The following is an 18,498-nucleotide window of genomic DNA, read 5'->3' on the forward strand; positions in this document are numbered from 1 at the left end:
TATGCATTGGTGAACAGTACCTGGCGGTGGTATCTAAATTGGTATTTTCATGTGCTCGGCCGATTACACCAACAGATTATCTGACAGATTTTTGTAAGCCAAAGCCAGGAGTAGATTTGAAAAGACAGGGAATCTCAGACTTTCCATTGTTACCTGTTCTCTGTTTATAGTCCATTCCTGGCTTTGGCTTAAAAAAATCTGTCAGATAACCTGTTGGTGTACTAGGCAGTCTAGAAAAAAAAATCTGCTCAGAACTATCGACACTGAAAATCTGCACAATGGTTATAATTGTGCATTAAACAATAAGCAATGAGCTGGACAGCAGGGACCGGTCATGTGTACGCAGAAGACCTGCACTTTTTTTTTTTATAGCTCCGGCACCATATGTGATCTTTAAATGACCTTTCCAAGGATAATCATTTTCTCCCTTATTTCATTTTTTTAAATGAAAGCCGGAGAAAGGGAAAAAAAAAACAAAAAAAAACAGTTGCTCAATGCCAATGAAAAAGCCCAAAAATCCTGGTTAATACCGGCAGATGGAAAAACAATCAATTTTTTTTCCTGACTAAATTTTCCAGCAGTTTGTAACACGAGGCTTCCTGAGTCACTGTACATTTCACACAGATTCTTCATGTAAATGATCTAACCTTTCACTTTGATATATAACCAAGAAAGTATGTTTTTATGAAAAAAATTTTGTTTGAGGCCACCATCATCTATCTATTGAACTCCATGTTAGGGCCTTATATATAGTCAGTGTAAGTATGTGAATGACAATAAGTGATATATTTGGTTTACAAAACTTCTCTCTAATAAGCAGAGCTGTAAATATGGCTAAATATGTTATTTAAAAAAAAATATTTTTTTTTTAGAAAACCTATATCTTCCTCTAACCATCAACACACTGGATCTTCACTGGTAATTGTAAAATATTTTCCTTTACTACTGAGGACTGGTAACCAGTTATCAGGAATATTAAAGGAGAACTCAAACTGACAGCCGCCTATTGCGCACGGGGTGCTGAGGATAAAAGGCATCCGCCTCTTATCTTCATCCTTGGCGCCGTTCCCATACTGTTTGTACTGTAATTCTGTGGCTGGTAAGACCATTTGGAGCACTGGAGGCAAGGCCCCTGCCCCCAGAGCACCAATCTGGCATGTCTCTGGCTGGCCCACTCCACTGATACTCATTAGAAGGGGAAGGGGCGGTGCTTGGGAGCACGGTGCCGAGGAAGAAGGTAAGAACTTCATCCTAAGCACTATGTGCGCAATAGGGACCTAGGATTTGTCTAACCTGCTGATCGTTCCGCTTTAAGGGTGCCTTCACATGTACCGTATCACTGCGTATTTATCGCTGCGTATTTGGTGCAATTTTTACATGCGAGTTTTGATTTTCACATCATGTGAAAATCAAAACTCGCACCAAACACGCAGCGATAAGGTACGTGTGAAGCTACCCTAAAGGGTAATTCTGGTGCCTGATATGTTGCTGGGGCTGCTGTAAAGTTATACTTTCCATCTGAGCTAACGTTGAAGCTTTTTCCATTCCCCTGCTGTTTGTAAAAAAGTTAGTTTCCGCAAAAAGTTAGAGCAGAATGGACCTGTTTGGCCAATTACTGGCCCGGAAGGGACAGCGCTGTGGCCGAGAGGGAAGGGATCAAACATCTTGTTTTGGAAGCAGCAGGAAAAGACAAGCAGCAGGTAGGTAGGTAAGCATCACTTTTACAACAGCCCCAGCAACAAAGCTAATTTTATTTTTGTGTATTGGAATACACTGCTGAAGGGGTTTTCTGAAGAGCAGAAGAGGTCTCACTGTGACATGCGGAGGGTGGAAGCATGCACCGGGGAACAAAACAAGATAAACAAACAAAAATAGTTTAGCTGGCTTTTTGGCAAGCCATTACCTGGCCAGGCTTTCATCTTGAACTAGAAGGGGAGGTTTATCGGTAAGCTTCTGTGGAGCAAATTGAGGAGACGGTGATCGTGATGGCTCCATCCCTGGTTTCTGAAGATAACAGGGTTTTGAGGACACTTCAGTCTCCGAGCTGTTGTGCTTCTTGTCTAGGGGCTGGCTGACATTCTCTGATGACTCAGAAAGTCTTGGGTTGTGCAAAAGGACATTTAATTGTCTATCCGAAGGCACCCCGGGACTGTGTTTAGGAGTGGCAGGAGGTCTTACATCCGAGCTACCTGGGGAATAAGATGCACTTTTTCCATGAGATATCAGTAAAGATTCAGTAGATGCAGCTAGAGACGAGGAGGAACCGTTCTGCCGCCAGTACTTGTCTAGTTTTGGAGGTGGTGGTCTTTGAGGAGCTGGTCCACGTTTTTTATTTACCGGTGCCGAGTCTTCCCTTCGATATTCTTCTCCCAACTCAGAGGAATTCCTAGAGCCAGATGGAGACTCGGATATAGGGACAGCTGGGTAGCTGATATCTTTGTTCCTTAGTTTTACATTTTCATTCACAAATCTGTAATCACTAGGCAGTGTTCCAGACCTCGCCCTGCTTTGCTGGTATGAATTTAATGTTTCTGGTACTTCACTCGAGTCATTGGGCACCTTCCTATTGTTCTCATATGCAATATTCTCCTCTACCGATGCCTGATCACCTTTATCTTCTGTCTCCACAATCCTAAAATAAAACAAAGATAGTCGTATTATCTACTATGATAGTATATAGGTGAAATACTGTTTACGCATGTGACTTGACATACTTTCTCAAATGATTCTATCAGTACTGGGGAACTGATCATGCATTCTCAATAGAGAGAAGTAAGCTGCTGGCTGGTGGCTTATCTGTCTGACTACAAAAGGGTAAAACAACTAAAATCCAGCATGATTGACCCTTCTCTCTCTCTCTCTCATCTGCTGGCCGAGAGTGGGGAGGCCCTCATACACTTTAGACAGCATGCTGGTCCCGCTTAAGTCAGTAGGTTGGTGGACTTTTGACTTAATCGTATGAGAACCTCTAAAAATGTCCTTATACTTTTGTCCACCGTACCTGACGGTATAAGGTGTATGGGGTTCTCTCAAGTGACCACTGACAGATGATGTTGGTAGAGATAGGGGTCTGGTGTGATGGAAAATCACTGCCCAAGCCATATGTTCTGGGAGAGAAAGGGTTGCCCAGTGTTAAGCATTTTTAATATATTGCTGCTGGTGCAAATAGAACAATAATCATGTTTATTCTTACCTCTCCACGCTCCCAGGTGCCCTGTTGCGTTGTCCTCCACTGACAGCAGAGCCTCCACTTCCGAGACAAACTCAGTCTGGAGTGACAGCCTGCTCAGCCAATCACTGGCTGCTGCGCTGTCCTGTCTCAGTCAATGATTGGCTAGGCGGGCCATTACTACGAGATGAGTTTGTCTTGTTAGTGGAGGCTCTGCTGTCAGCGGGGGACACCGGGGACAATGCAACAGGATACCGGGGGACGAACGCAGAGGTAAGAAAAGGATGTTAGTTTTATATGGACCAGCAGCAATATATAAAAAAAATGCTCAATGCTGGACAACCCTTTTAATGCAATCCTCCCAATAGTGCCTTGTCAATTATTGTTTTACAGTGAATTACCATGTGTATAGGGGGTCCTTACACTGTACGCAGGGTACATCAAAGGTATATGTCAAGAGAAAGTTATTATTTTTTATATTTTCCCAAAAATACACTATAATGTACATGATGGCATTTCTCCATATACTCAACCAGTGAGAGGACAGACATGCATAAAAAAACACATACATGCTGTATGTAAACTGGATTTCTCTAATTATTATAGAAAGTATTATTTAATGGAAAAAAGAAATTTAACGTTCAAGTTGGTTCTACATAAAAGACTTGATAACACATAAATATAACCAATAAAAAAATAATTAAAGAAGGAATAAATCCACCATATTGGTGACCCAAAGTCTTTAGTAATGAACATTGTAATAATGAAGCATTGTCTACAGCAAAGCACAAAGAAGAGCAGGAGGAGCGGAGGCAAAAGGAACAAAGGGAACAAGGTACCTCAGAGGCTCAGAAAGATCGCAGGCAGGAGACTGGAAAGACACCGTATGCTGAGAGAAGAAGCCGCTAAAAGTGGAGAAAGTAAAGTATTAGATTCTATTAACCCATCACACTGTATATTATACTGCAGCAACAGGGCAGCATATAAATAGGTACAAAATGAATACCTCCAAAATACACACAGCAAAAAAATACACAAGATATTTATAATAAAAGAAACTAAGAAAACTAGGTAAGTAAACTAAGATTTCCCATAGGAAAAAAGGGTGAACTGAACACTTGCTTCTTGGATGCCCCATATAGATCACAGGCTGCCGAGGGTCCCAGACACAGTGTCATTGTCAGGGGGCCCATCCAACAAAAAGAGATTAATGTGTCCAATCAAGGAGGGAAAACTACCTCCACAGGCTCAGTTCGGGGACAAGACACAGTCCGCTACAGGAATGAACTCCAAGCCACTATCGGTGGTGCTCAACAACAGTAAACATCTTCCATAAACAGTCCCAATAAAAAATTTGTGGCACTCACCGTATTCATGGAATAAAATAGCCTTTATTGCATGGCGGCTCGGTCAGGACGCTAACACAGCCGTTTCACGCGCGTGCACAGCGCGCTTCCTCAAGGCCTTGAGGGCACGCGCGTGAAACGGCTGTAGCCCAGTCACTTTGTTAGCGTCCTGGCCGAGCCGCCATGCAATAAAGGCTATTTTATTCCACGAAGACTGTGAGTGCTACAAATTCTTTATTGGGACTGTTTAAAAAAGATTAATCCCTTCAAAAGGGGAAATCACCCCAAGTTATTAAGCCAGAACACACTAATCATTTCACAGTTTACATAGGAAAACCAGGTTAGAATAGTGTACATAGTACATAGAAATAAATATACTGCATGTTAGAATTCTGCATTGATTAACTCAGAACACCTAGAAATGGGAGTTCAGTCTCCATACATTTTATACGGATACCAGCCGAACCCATATGACTTATATGGGGGTCTCCCGAGGCTCCTACAAGATGGAATTCCAAGATGGAAACTCCTTTGTTCTCTCAGAGATAAAGTGCAGCTTACCCCTCCCCAAAGAGAACACCAAAATGTTCATCAGTGACAACGGTTTATGTGTATGGGGAAGATAGGAGACATAAATGGTGTATAGCCATCTTTAAAATTATGTAGGGGGGGAGAAGGTAGAAGAAAAAGATCACCCCAATTAAAGGGGAAATCAATTGCTAGGGTGAGCTGTCAATTTTAGGCCACTGTACAAGTGCACTCTAGCCTTCTTATTGCAGATGCATTACCAGAATCTCCCTGGTTCTACTAAGCTGGTCTTTGCTGGACTATTTGTATCTACTAAGAAGGTTCTACTAAGCTGGACTACCTGGTTCTACTAAGAAGGTTCTACTAAGCTGGACTACTTGGTTCTACTAGGACTACCTGGTTCTACTAAGAAGGTTCTACTAAGCTGGACTACCTGGTTCTACTAAGAAGGTTCTACTAAGCTGGTCTACTTGGTTCTACTAAGCTGGACTACCTGGTTCTACTAAGCTGGACTACCTGGTTCTACTAAGAAGGTTCTACTAAGCTGGACTACCTGGTTCTACTAAGAAGGTTCTACTAAGCTGGACTACATGGTTCTACTAAGAAGGTTCTACTAAGCTGGTCTACTTGGTTCTACTAAGCTGGACTACCTGGTTCTACTAAGAAGGTTCTACTAAGCTGGACTACCTGGTTCTACTAAGAAGGTTCTACTAAGCTGGACTACCTGGTTCTACTAAGAAGGTTCTACTAAGCTGGACTACCTGGTTCTACTAAGAAGGTTCTACTAAGCTGGACTACTTGGTTCTACTAAGCTGGACTACCTGGTTCTACTAAGCTGGACTACCTGGTTCTACTAAGCTGGACTACCTGGTTCTACTAAGCTGGACTACCTGGTTCTACTAAACTGGACTACCTGGTTCTACTAAGCTGGACTACCTGGTTCTACTAAGCTGGACTACCTGGTTCTACTAGGACTACCTGGTTCTACTAAGCTGGACTACTTGGTTCTACTAAGATGGATTACCTGGTTCTACTAAGCTGGACTACCTGGTTCTACTAAGCTGGACTACCTGGTTCTACTAAGAAGGTACTACTAAGCTGGTCTACTTGGTTCTACTAAGCTGGACTACCTGGTTCTACTAAGAAGGTTCTACTAAGCTGGACTACCTGGTTCTACTAAGAAGGTTCTACTAAGCTGGACTACTTGGTTCTACTAAGCTGGACTACTTGGTTCTACTAAGCTGGCCTACCTGGTTCTACTAAGCTGGCCTACCTGGTTCTACTGAGAAGGTTCTACTAAGCTGGACTACTTGGTTCTACCAAGCTGGACTCCCTGAAGAAGGCAGCCTCCATGAGCAAGCGAGACATGACATTATATATTATATATATACACACACATGTAAAGCTCTATGTAAAGCTGGACATGTGAACATGAAATATGTAGGCCTCCCCCTTGTTGGAAGATTTCAACCGTTTGATCCTTTTATTTTCGGGGAGACACACTACTGCTGGAAAAGTCAGTCTGCTGTTTAGAAAAACAAAGGGGTGTGGTGGGGGATCTAAGCTCCATCATGATATTCTGATATTTGCATGCAGCTGAGATTGCTATTGTTGCACCCTGTGTAATGCATGTAGATAATACAGTCTGTTCCTGAACATAACAATTCCGATGGTAATTATCACAGCTGCGGTGACAGTGATGAGTCTCAATCTGACTTGCAATTGCCAATGAACACTCCACTTCCGAAAATCCACTAAGACATTACTATGACAACTGCTGATAACGTGCACCACCACCACCAACCCCAACCCACGCCTATCACTATTTTAGCTGAGCTGCTAGGATTTTTCTATGTCATTCTAAAATATCATAAACATTATTTGAAAAACTTAAAAAACCTGTAAAAGTTTAATAATGTGCTTTTTGAGCCAAATTGAACTGTTATATAATAAAATCTTTGAGATTTGGTGTTCATACAGGCTCCTGTTCTTAGTTTACCTTGTATCTCATATGTTTTATAGTGATTTCTGCTCCACAGCTGCTTCTCCTCCAGTAAGAGGTTACAGCCATTGTAAGGCTTTTTTGCAGCTATATAGCTAAAAGTACAGTATACGTGTGACATGACAAATGCAGCTAAATGGGCCAATTGGATATTCAGTTACAAAGGCAAGAGTGGTGATTTAGGGGCCTTTTCTATAGGCCAATATGGGGCCATGTTGGCACACAAACAAGCATTATCAGCGATTGGGACTTGATCGAGCGTAATCGCAAGACCGGGCCGGGCCAGCAGACCATCACTACCTTCTAATTTTTTTCAATATGTTGAAAGACAAGGATCAGCCGACATTGTGTGTGTCTGTTGACCACTGCCTTTTAACAGGAGCTACTACACCAGGCGATTATCGGCCATAACGGCCAATAATTGCCCAAATGCAGCAGTTAATCGCTTGGTGTAATAGGGCCTTAAGTCCTTATTGGGCTTGGGCAATCACAGAAATCTTACGTGAGACTGTAGATATCGTGCATCAATATAAAAAAAGAAAAGGTATTCAAAATATCGGTGATTCTTGCACATAGGAATGAAATGATCAAGTTCTAAATCTCATGGGATACAGCCAGTGAATGTGCCCCTATGTGGGATGAACACAGCATGTCTGAGCCCCAAACAATACTGTAATGTCAGAGAATAGTTAAACATAGGAAGAAGGGGTGGAGGGTCACAACAGTAACAGAAAAGCACCATGCCATGAAGAATTGTTTTATGTTGTTCTCATGCAAACTATGCAAGACATCACTAAAAGATGCAATCTTACTCTTCAGAAAGAAAAAAAAAAGGGATATAAAGAAAGCTTGAGTTTGTCCATCCAAACTCTTACATGACGCAACATAACTAGCAAGATGGTGGGAATATTTTTTGGCAGTCGTCATTATCTTCTTGCATATATTCAAAACCTGGAACAAAAACTATACTGGGGTATACTTCCCCAGTGCTAGGTATAGCAGTGCCCTACACTTACACAGGAAAGAATACAAGATCCAGGTATGTTGTTGTTTTTTTTTTTTTTTTTTAACTTTGACGTGTAAGTTGTATTTCAGACACTGCTTACATACTGCACATTATAGTGCGAGAGTAATAGATAAGGTACCACCTTCCGGTAATTCCACCTGTGGCTAAATAAAAAATTAGTTTGGCAATGCCAGCCCTTGCTCGTACTACAACTATTAATAATCAGAGAGATGACGCACCCTGTGGGTGACCTACCCACATAAATAGGATAGACAAAACTAATGCATATTGCCACATTATACCTTCAAAGTCAATGGATCACCTAAACGTTTATTATTAGAGTAAGACCCCCCCCCTCGCCCCCCCAATTTGTTTCTATTTTTTGATTATAACCCCTTTTATTTCTTTTTTGTTCATTATTATTCTGCCAGCCTTCTTGCCTGAGTTATTTCGGTGATATGCTCTACAGAAAGTCTTAATGGACATAGACACCCCAGCCTAGAGGAGACCCTATTCACCTGTATAGGAGAGGGTTCTAAGCAAGCTTGGTGACCTTTGCACAGATCATTCTGCAGAGAGAGGGGAGGCTGAGCTCTTAGCATCACCTATTATGTGACTGACATGAACCTCTCTTTATATACTGGTGTTCCCGTAAACGTGTTTATGATAAGGAGGAGACTGCTGTAAAGCGATCTTTACAGAACAGGAACTGGCAGCTTAAAGAAGCACTCCCCAAATATTTTTAAAAGCCCCCCCCTAACCCCGCAGGATGGCATGTATACTCACCTTTGATAAAGGCCGTCCCGTGGTACAGTGTTATTCTTTAAGACAAGGTGGTGCTGACATTACTGCTCTTCCGCTCTTCATTCTATATTTTTGAAGACCGGAAATCAGGGTCTTCAATGTATCTCTAGGAGAGCGCTCTCACAGAGCTGCAGAGAAAACTCTTCCGGCCTGTGAAAAAAGAAGAGGTCATGTGGGCACCTGCAGGTATTGAACGGGGTCGTAGCACCGGAATAAAGCCCGGAGAACGTCCATCAAAGGTGAGTATACATGCTATCCTGCAGCAGGGAGCCAATAAAAATATTTAGGGGAGTGCTTCTTTAACATTAGGCTTAGTGGCCAGAATAAAAGCTGCACGTCTTCTGAATTATTTTAGGAACATGGAAAAATTTGAGAAAACCATCAAAAATCCTTAAATATGCTTACTATATGAGAACTTTATTTAAACAATGGGTCATTTTATAACACACAGGGGGACATTTAATAAGACTGGCTGGTCCTAAATTAGGCCTAGTCCCCTTTTCCCTGGCCCGGCTTTCAGTGTAGATTTGAATCATGATTTAGATCATGATAAATGAGATGCAGGAGGAGGCCACGCCTACTCGCTGCCTTGCCGCGTCCCCCTGCCTGCCCATCGAGTAAACGGGGGAAACAGCAGCTGTACGCCAGGGAGAAGGGGCAAATCTTCACCTTCTCCCTGGCATACGCCCCAGCTGTAAGTTTCTTAAAACTTTTAATACTCTTAATACTTTCTTTTCAAGAGGGCGACGGGGCTGTCCCCAAAACTGAAAGGACGTCAACCTAGATGTGTAGCACAATTTTGGTTATTTGTAAACGTGGCAACTACTGTAGAGTGAGGACTTGTCATTGCCTGTTATAAAATGAACTATTAACTGCCAAGTTCAGGCCAAGAGGATGAGCTGCCAATTACGGAACAGTTTATGATGCATGTATAGTATTGTCTCATCGCTTCCTTTCTTTAAACCTTTATCCTATTCTTTTATAAACTTATAAAAGATTACAACATGGAAAACTTCCTTGAATAACCCATCCAGGTGATGAACGGACTACACGGAAAACTGGCAAGAGCAAAATGATGCAGAATTCCAACCCAAAGTCATGGAGTACATCTAAAAATATATCTCCTGCTTTGCTCCTCAGCATTTACTAGGAATATGCAAGGCCATTGTAAATGAACACTGTGTAGACTCAGCAACCATCTGCAAATAAGAAAATGTTGATTTTGTCAATTTTTACGCAAGGTAAATAAGACTCAATATTTCTGATGATTTAATCAAATTAAATTGGGATCATGAAACCGCATAGGGTTCCTAAGAGTCGCAATGCCTAATAATAGTTCTGGTGTATGGCAATAGGCAGGATAATGTCTGTAAAGCTGCTGAATCACAGTGAATTTTAACTAACATACAGCTAAAGATGTATTCTTGGATGTACATTTAGGGTATAAACCCACACACCGTATACACAGCGTATTTACTGCTGCGATACGCAGCGAATACGCAGCAAAAACGCAACAAATACGCAACAAAAACGCAGCAGATTAGATCTAAATAACTGAACTCAGCATTAAATCTTCACCATCAAACTGCTGCGTATTTGTTGCGTATTTGCTGCGTATACGGTGTGTGGGTTTGTACCCTTAGGATGCATGTAGGGATGTAAAAATTATTAACTATTAGGGGTGTGGTAGCAGAGGATACACTAACACTCTGTCCTTACACAGCCCGAAAGGGCAAAGCCGCTTACAGAGGCTATTATATAATTCGATGATCTTGCGGTAAGGGTGGCATGGAGACTGTTAATGTCCCAGCAGTCCTTGCTTTGGGTACTCAGCATCAATATATAGAAAACGAAAAAAATGTACACTTACCTCTTCATACTCCCCTGGTTTCCTCCTGCCTTGTCTCTGTGTTCACTGCTGACCACAACCGGTACTTCCGAACCCGCCTCGGCAGTGGCCGCCCGCTCAGCCAATCACTGGCCACAGTGCAGTCCTATCTTGTTGATTGGCTGAGCAGACTGCCACTGTAGAGACGGGTTCGGAAGTGTCGTCGGCAGCTGCAATCAGTGGGGAACACAGAGACAAGGAAGGACAACACCAGGAGAGCATGGAGAGGTAAGCATAACATCTTTATTTTTTTTCTATATATCGAAAAAGCTGCCAGCTATTATGCTGAGCGATTCATGGCTGGCGGCCAATGATTTTTTAAATATGCTGAAAGGCAATGATCAGTCGACGAGCACGGGCGGTAACTGTCCAATTTGGCCTTAAAATCTAGTACCTTGCTTGGTTGATTTAAAGGCAATTCATCGCCTAGGTATTATGTTGCACGAGCTGCTTTTCACAGCATTTACAGATATATTTTACAGCAAGCCTCAGACATAGGAAACAATAGTCTGAAGGTGACCCTATTCACTTCTATGGGGTTTTGCAGGCATGCTCTGTGACCTGTGCCAAGGTCATTGTGCAGGATGGGGGTGAACTCTGATCATTACCTATTATGAATGACCTGATCCCACCTTAACTATGTACTTGGGTAACAGTTCACTGTATCTTGTATGTGATAAGAAGGAGAATGCTGAAAAGTGAAGGGTCTGTGGAGCTTCAGTTGCGAGTCTCAAAACACGGGAATAGCCAGATATCCCTCTCTCCAGAGAAAGACCCTTCCTTTGCCCCCTACAAAATTTGAATATGAAATCAGTGGAGATTCTTTATTAAGTATCTCCCTGAGCTCAGTGATTGTTGTGTTTTGTTGGTTTATTTTTCATTGCCCCTGGTAGCCAGAATCCTGCTCAACACTGAGGAGGGGCAAATACCCCGAAACAGCTGTCTGTGGAAGGATGCCTAGCCTTGGTAACCCTTGTCTTATGTCGTTACACTCGCAACAGAGTTAGACTTTGACTTAAAGGGGCCACCCTGGTGTTTCCCTATTTATGTCCCAATGCTCACAACAGAGTGAGGACTTGAGGGACTACGTATCAAGGTGGTTTGGTGCTCTCCCCACTAGGAGGCACCCCTTGGCAACAGGCTTCCTTCTCTGCAGAGAGGGATATCTGGCTATTCCTGTGTTTTGAGACTCGCAGTGGAGGCTCCACGGACCCTTCCTTTGCATATTTAAATTTTGTAGGGGGCAATCAGTGGAGACTCTTAAATTTGATGGTTAGAACAATGAACTTTTTCTTCTTTCTTGGTTTGGGTTCTATGTAATAGAGCAGGTATAATCTGTCTAATGATCTCTGTAGAATTGCTGAAATGTAGTCCTTGCTGATTTGGGGACTAAATTGTAGGATATACAGAGTTAAGTCATATGATGCGTTAGCGCATTCAGGTAACACGATTAGTACCAGCAGGAAGAGAAGTACACTTTTTTTTCCCATTCACCTCCTTAGGGCCCATTCACACTGCAGAAAAAGAAATTCCAAGCGGAATCCCCACCGCAAACTCTGCTCAGATTTCCGCCAGCCAAGGGGAATCAAATGCAAAGCATTCGGGTTTGGAGAACGTTGTCAGACCCAAACAGTTTGACAAGCTCTCTAAACATGACATGACTCTGCAGCATCTGTATGTACTACAACTTATTATTCACAGTTACCAGTCAGATTTTGTGCAAGGGCACGTCCGAGCAGGACCGAGGAGGGGGTGAATGAAAAAAATAATGTGTACTTATCTCCCTGCCGGTTGAGAGACGTAAAGTAGCAGACCATAGTATCAGCAGCAGCACAGGAGCCAGGGAGGTAAGTACATGGTATTGTACGTGTATTGAGTTACTGCACAGCCCCTCTGCTACATTCACAAAGACAGTGGCCAGTTTAAAAATCCCCAAATATAACGTCAGCGACAAACAGTCATGATCATAAAATTTTCCAGTCGTCACAGACACGAGAATGAAGAATCACTACTTTATTATTTGTTCTCAAATACGAGATCTAGGGCCAAACCCAGCTGAGATATTAGATACGTCTGTTGGATACATATCTGACAGTATCCTGCTTCCCTCTGGGTGACGATCAGCCATTTACCTCCGTCCAGCATGTTCACACTGAATCGGTTACATTAGTTCTCATGTCTCTTCATAGAAAAGATGATTTTTTTTAAAGCTGCATTCCAAAAATCTGCTTCTCATTCGGTTTTCTGGGAAGTGTAATAGCTGGTGTTTTCATTCGACATTACTAATAATGGCTCCGAATTTCTTTTCCCCTTCACACTATCCAAGAACTGATCACTTGAGAATGTTGTGGCTTCCTGTCTTATAATTTACATTTTTCTCGTATTACATTGATCTTACACAAAAATAGGAAAATCCAAGTCAACCTTTCAACCTGACCTACAAGTAAGAAGCTACAGTGGAGTCATATCCTTATTTTCTTATGTCATATAGCAGGGGTAGGGAACAACTCCCATCATGCCTAAGGCTGTGTCTGTCCAGGCATGATGGGAGAGCCAAGGTTCCTAACCCCAGTCCTGTACGATTATGTGATAGATGCTGTAATTTTTTGCACTGTGACACAGCTGCATTATATGTCTAGTATACTCACATTCCAACTTCATAATACTACTATGGAATACTCCTTATATTAAAAGAACCTGTGTCAACACAGCGGGAAGTGCAACACATAATGGTTCCAGACAACACATACTGGACCTCATATATTAAAAATAAAAAAACACCTACATGCTATGGATAAGATCTCCCTAACTTAAAGGGGTATTCCACTCAAACATAACTTTTTATTTGTTGCCACCCATGGGGAGACCAAGAATTCATTCCATAATAGATTCCATAATCTATGGTCTCCTTTCACCAGTTCTGGGCTGCTACTTTCTGTTGAAGACACAAAAAACTGTGTGCGAGCTTCTCTCTCTGTCTCCTCCTCCTCCTCCCTTCTAAGACGGCTGATGTAAACAAGCCCCTATCTGCAACTTTGTACCGACTTTGTAATGCTGGGAGGATTAATCACAGTGAGTTCATCATCAGAATAACCCTCCCAGGATTGTAAAGATGCAGACAAAGCCTACCAGGGACTAGTTTACATCAGCTGTCTTGGAAGGTAGGGGGAGACTGAGAGAAAAGCTCACACACTGATTTTGTGTCTTCAGCAAAAGGTAGCATCTTAGAACTGGGAGAACGAGGTTCAATAGATAATATCAGGTATGGAATAAATGGTTATTCTCACCACAGGTAGCAACATATGAAAAATTATGTTTGAGTGGAATACCCCTTGAAGTAAGCACATTGTCCCAAGAATTCTACCGACTGTCCTCTATACTGCACATGTAGATCACTTTAAACTTCCCAACGACTTCAGAACCCAGGAAGCACTCTCAGACCCCATTCAAGTAAAGCCTATAAATTGTTCCAAATAATTCTTTGTTGTATATGTGTATTAAAAATAGTTCAGCCAGAAGCTGTGTTTTTATTATCTTTTAGGGGTCGGTAAAGACTAGAGATGAGCGAACCTGGAGCATGCTGGAGTTCGCCCAAACCTGAGTGTGCAGCATTTGATTACCGGTGGCTGATGAAGACGTTGGGTGCAGACCTAGCGCTACCTAGAAAACATGGATACATTCATAGGCTATAAACTGTACCTATGTTTTCAAGGACTCCGTAGGGCTGCATCCAACTTCTTCAGCCACCGGTAATCAAATGCTGCACGCTCAGGTTTGGACGAACTCCAGCGTGCTTCAGGTTCACTAATCTCTAGTCTTTACCTACCTCTCTATGCACATATATATCAAATATACCTACAGCGGCCTTCAGTGGTCATAATGGCCTGTGTATGCAAAGCCTGCAACCTTGATCCCACGCTTGGTTCTTGCAACTACAGTAAGACAACAGTACAGGATAAAGCTACATTCACAGGTTAATATATTAACCCTTTTACTTGGGCAAATGTCTCCCCACTTCTGTTCCATTTCTCCATTTCTTCTTTAACAGGGGAAGTCTGGCGTCGGCCTTTTTTTTATTTTTTCAAAAGAGTCGGAGAGGAGGTGGCTGCACATAACAATAAGCACCTACCTCCCTGGCTCCAGCACAGGGGTCCGCTCTGGTTCCCCAGACGTTTCTGCTGAATGGGGCTCGGGACATGACGTGTAAGCCCTGATCAGCCAGTTAGTGGTCGAGGTGGGACCCCGCTACTGGAGTCGGGGAGGTAGGTGCATGTTATGTGCAGCCACCTCCTCTCCGTCTCTTTTGGAAAAAAAAAATGGCTGAAGCTGGGCTTTTCCTTTAACAGCTTGCAGTCTCACACCCACTGAAATAGAAAGAAACTGCAGCAGCATACCCCTCCTCCTGCCAGTCATATATAATATAGTCATATTTTATGATGTTTATTAATATTAATGATGTTTTGAAGAAATAAGATAAAGTAAACAATAATGTTCTGTAAACTATTGATATAAAAAAAAATAATTACAAAACTTAAACCCATTATCGGCCACGCAGAACACATTACTGTTTATAATCCGTGTGTCTTATGACCTATATACTTTACAACCACTGTAGTAGTGAGTCACAGCAGATAACCGAGGTAAACAAATATGTATTTTGAAGTCAAGAAGCCGTACTTAAAGGGATTACTAAGTGGAATTATTGCACAATATAAAGTGTAATAAAAATAACAGATACGGAAGACGAAAGAAAAGATGAAAAAAATAAATATGAAGTTAATATGGAAACTTCCTCTCGAAAGGGCTACACAATAAAGTAGCAATGAGGAAGAAGACTGTAAAGGTCAGAAGATTTATCCAAGATCACGTTCACATTCCAGACCACAAATGGAAAATTATAGGTTATAGGAGCATTTCCCAATACAATGAAACACACCAGTATTGTCTACGCCACGCTTTGTCTATGTAAACATGTGCACACAGGTTTATTTCACACATCTGTTCAGTAACAGTATATATATATATATATATATATATATATATATATATATATGTGCCTTTGATTGTGTAAGTGTATAATATATACTGTGTTACAATCACACATGAGTATATATGCATCATCTATACACAACTCCTCTAATGTATACTGTCACTGATCCTATTATTGAAGGAATCAGACATTCACCACGGATTCTGATTCGGAGTTATGACTTGCCGTTAAAAGCTGTTGCTAAGCAACTTCCAAATATGTATGTCTGTCCGAGATATCGCCACCTCCCTGTTACTAGGCAAAATGTGGCATCTTTGGAAAAAAAAAAAAGTGAAATTTCATCATCCCTTTATCTGTGTAACAGTAAGGATGGATTATACAGAGCACAAACAATAAAATGCTACATAATAACCACATATATAACATTATACATATAACGAGTCAGTCTAACGTCCATGACGGTCAGTGAGACATCCGCCTAACCTCAGGCCGGTGCAGAGGAGGTCCCTGACTCATCCTAACCTTCAATATGGAGAAGAGAAAGAATAAATCACAGAAAAAGAGGCTCTATGACACACCGGAGAAGATTATGTGCAACATTAAGTGTTGCAGAACTGGATATGTCCCCGGATAGACAAATATCCTCCAGACTGTCAGACAGCTTAGTACTATCCTGCAGATTCTTGGCTGGTGTACACAGATGTATGGATACAGTCCGTGCACAGCATAGACCATTATCCAAAAACATTCCTCTTATATACAGTATATCAGAGTCCAGAGCTAAAGGATGCAGTAGATTCGAAGTCGCATATAATGATAAGGAAGATGTATGTAACTTCAATACAGCAGGAGGATATTTATAGTATTCATTGTCCTGCACCCATTATTACACATCCTTGTCAGTATTCAATGTCCTCCAGCCATATACACACTTCATTGTCAGTATTCATTGTGATGCACCCATATACACTTCATTGTTAGTATTCTTTGTCCCTGGACACATATATACTTTGCCAGTATACATTGCCCTGCACCCATATATACACTTCATTGTCAGTATACATTATCCTGCACCCATATACACTTCATTGCCAGTATACATTGCCCTGCACCCATATATACACTTCATTGTCAGTATACATTATCCTGCACCCATATACACTTCATTGTCAGTATACATTGCCCTGCACCCATATACACTTCATTGTCAGTATACATTATCCTGCACCCATATATACACTTCATTGTCAGTATACATTGCCCTGCACCCATATACACTTCATTGTCAGTATACATTGCCCTGCACCCATATACACTTCATTGTCAGTATACATTACCCTGCACCCATATATACACTTCATTGTTAGTATACATTGCCCTGCACCCATATACACTTCATTGTCAGTATACATTACCCTGCACCCATATATACACTTCATTGCCAGTATACATTATCCTGCACCCATATACACTTCATTGTCAGTATACATCATCCTGCACCCATATACACTTCATTGTCAGTATACATTGCCCTGCACCCATATACACTTCATTGTCAGTATACATTATCCTGCACCCATATATACACTTCATTGTCAGTATACATTGCCCTGCACCCATATACACTTCATTGTCAGTATACATTGCCCTGCACCCATATACACTTCATTGTCAGTATACATTACCCTGCACCCATATATACACTTCATTGCCAGTATACAATACCCTGCACCCATATATACACTTCATTGCCAGTATACAATGCCCTGCGTCCATATACACTTCATTGTCAGTATACATTATTCTGTACCCATATACACTTCATTGCCCTGCACCTATATACACTTCATTGTCAGTATACATTATCCTGCACCCATATACACTTCATTGTCAGTATTTATTGTCCTGCACCCATATACAGTGGTGCCCGGATTCGTTCCGGGGCCGTGCTTGTAATCCAAATCCACTCTTAAACCAAAGCAAATTTTCCCATAAGAAATCACTGATATGCAGACAATTGGTTCCACACCCCAAAAATAATGATTTATTATTCTGAATAACATGTAAAACAGATAAAACAAACATTCAGAAACAGCTGAATATGTGATATTTTAAGTTACTGTACAGTATTGGAGAGGATAGGAAACACAAGGGCGGACAGAGACTGCAGGGAGCAGGAAGGAATAAGCAGAGCAGACGTGGGCACAGTATAGCAGCACTCTGTCCAGGGAGAGAGGGGTTACAGCTATGGAGAAATTACCTCCACAGTCCTGTCCCCTGATGTAAGCCCCAGCCTGAAGTGGATCTACCATGATTTGGAAGGTGAGGTAAGACTACCTGGGTCAGAGTACAGAGCTGTAGACCTAGCTAAGCAGACCATGCCCTCCTCTACTAGCACTCCCACCCAGTACAGGGAGCTCTTAAACCAAAGCAATGCTCTTAAACCAAGTCACAATTTTGAAAAACTGTGAGCTCTTAAACCAAAACGCTCTTAAACCAAGGTACCACTGTATATACTTCATTGTCCTGCACCCATATACACTTCATTGTCCTGCACCCATATATACACTTTTGTTGTCAGTATACATTGCCCTGCTGCACCCATATATACACTTCGTTGTCAGTATACATTGCCCTGCACCCATATATACCATATATACATTGTCAGCAGATCCCATAAAAATCTGTTCTTCAAGGTGAGCATAACAAATTCTGATCATATCCAAGTTAGACATGACACTCATACAACAAGGCACACAATGCAT

At 41.8% G+C, this 18,498-nt stretch overlaps 1 protein-coding gene across 3 annotated transcripts in view; it reads right to left on the reverse strand.

Moving 5' to 3' along the window:
- The window catches only part of SHROOM2 (shroom family member 2), a 140,240-nt gene that overhangs the window by 14,507 nt on the left and 107,235 nt on the right, over nucleotides 1-18,498 (reverse strand). For 2 of the 3 annotated variants that reach the window (XM_069946040.1, XM_069946042.1), the window contains exons 6-7: nucleotides 4,009-4,074; nucleotides 1,904-2,632 (exon numbers count right to left, since the gene is read on the reverse strand). In XM_069946040.1, coding sequence (XP_069802141.1) covers nucleotides 1,904-2,632; nucleotides 4,009-4,074 — 795 coding nt within the window. The remainder of the gene's footprint in view (nucleotides 1-1,903; nucleotides 2,633-4,008; nucleotides 4,075-18,498) is intronic. The other variant, XM_069946041.1, reaches the window with a different exon arrangement.

The sequence above is a fragment of the Dendropsophus ebraccatus genome, chromosome 11 (genome assembly GCF_027789765.1).
Source record: "Dendropsophus ebraccatus isolate aDenEbr1 chromosome 11, aDenEbr1.pat, whole genome shotgun sequence".
Classification (NCBI taxonomy): Eukaryota; Metazoa; Chordata; class Amphibia; order Anura; family Hylidae; genus Dendropsophus; species Dendropsophus ebraccatus.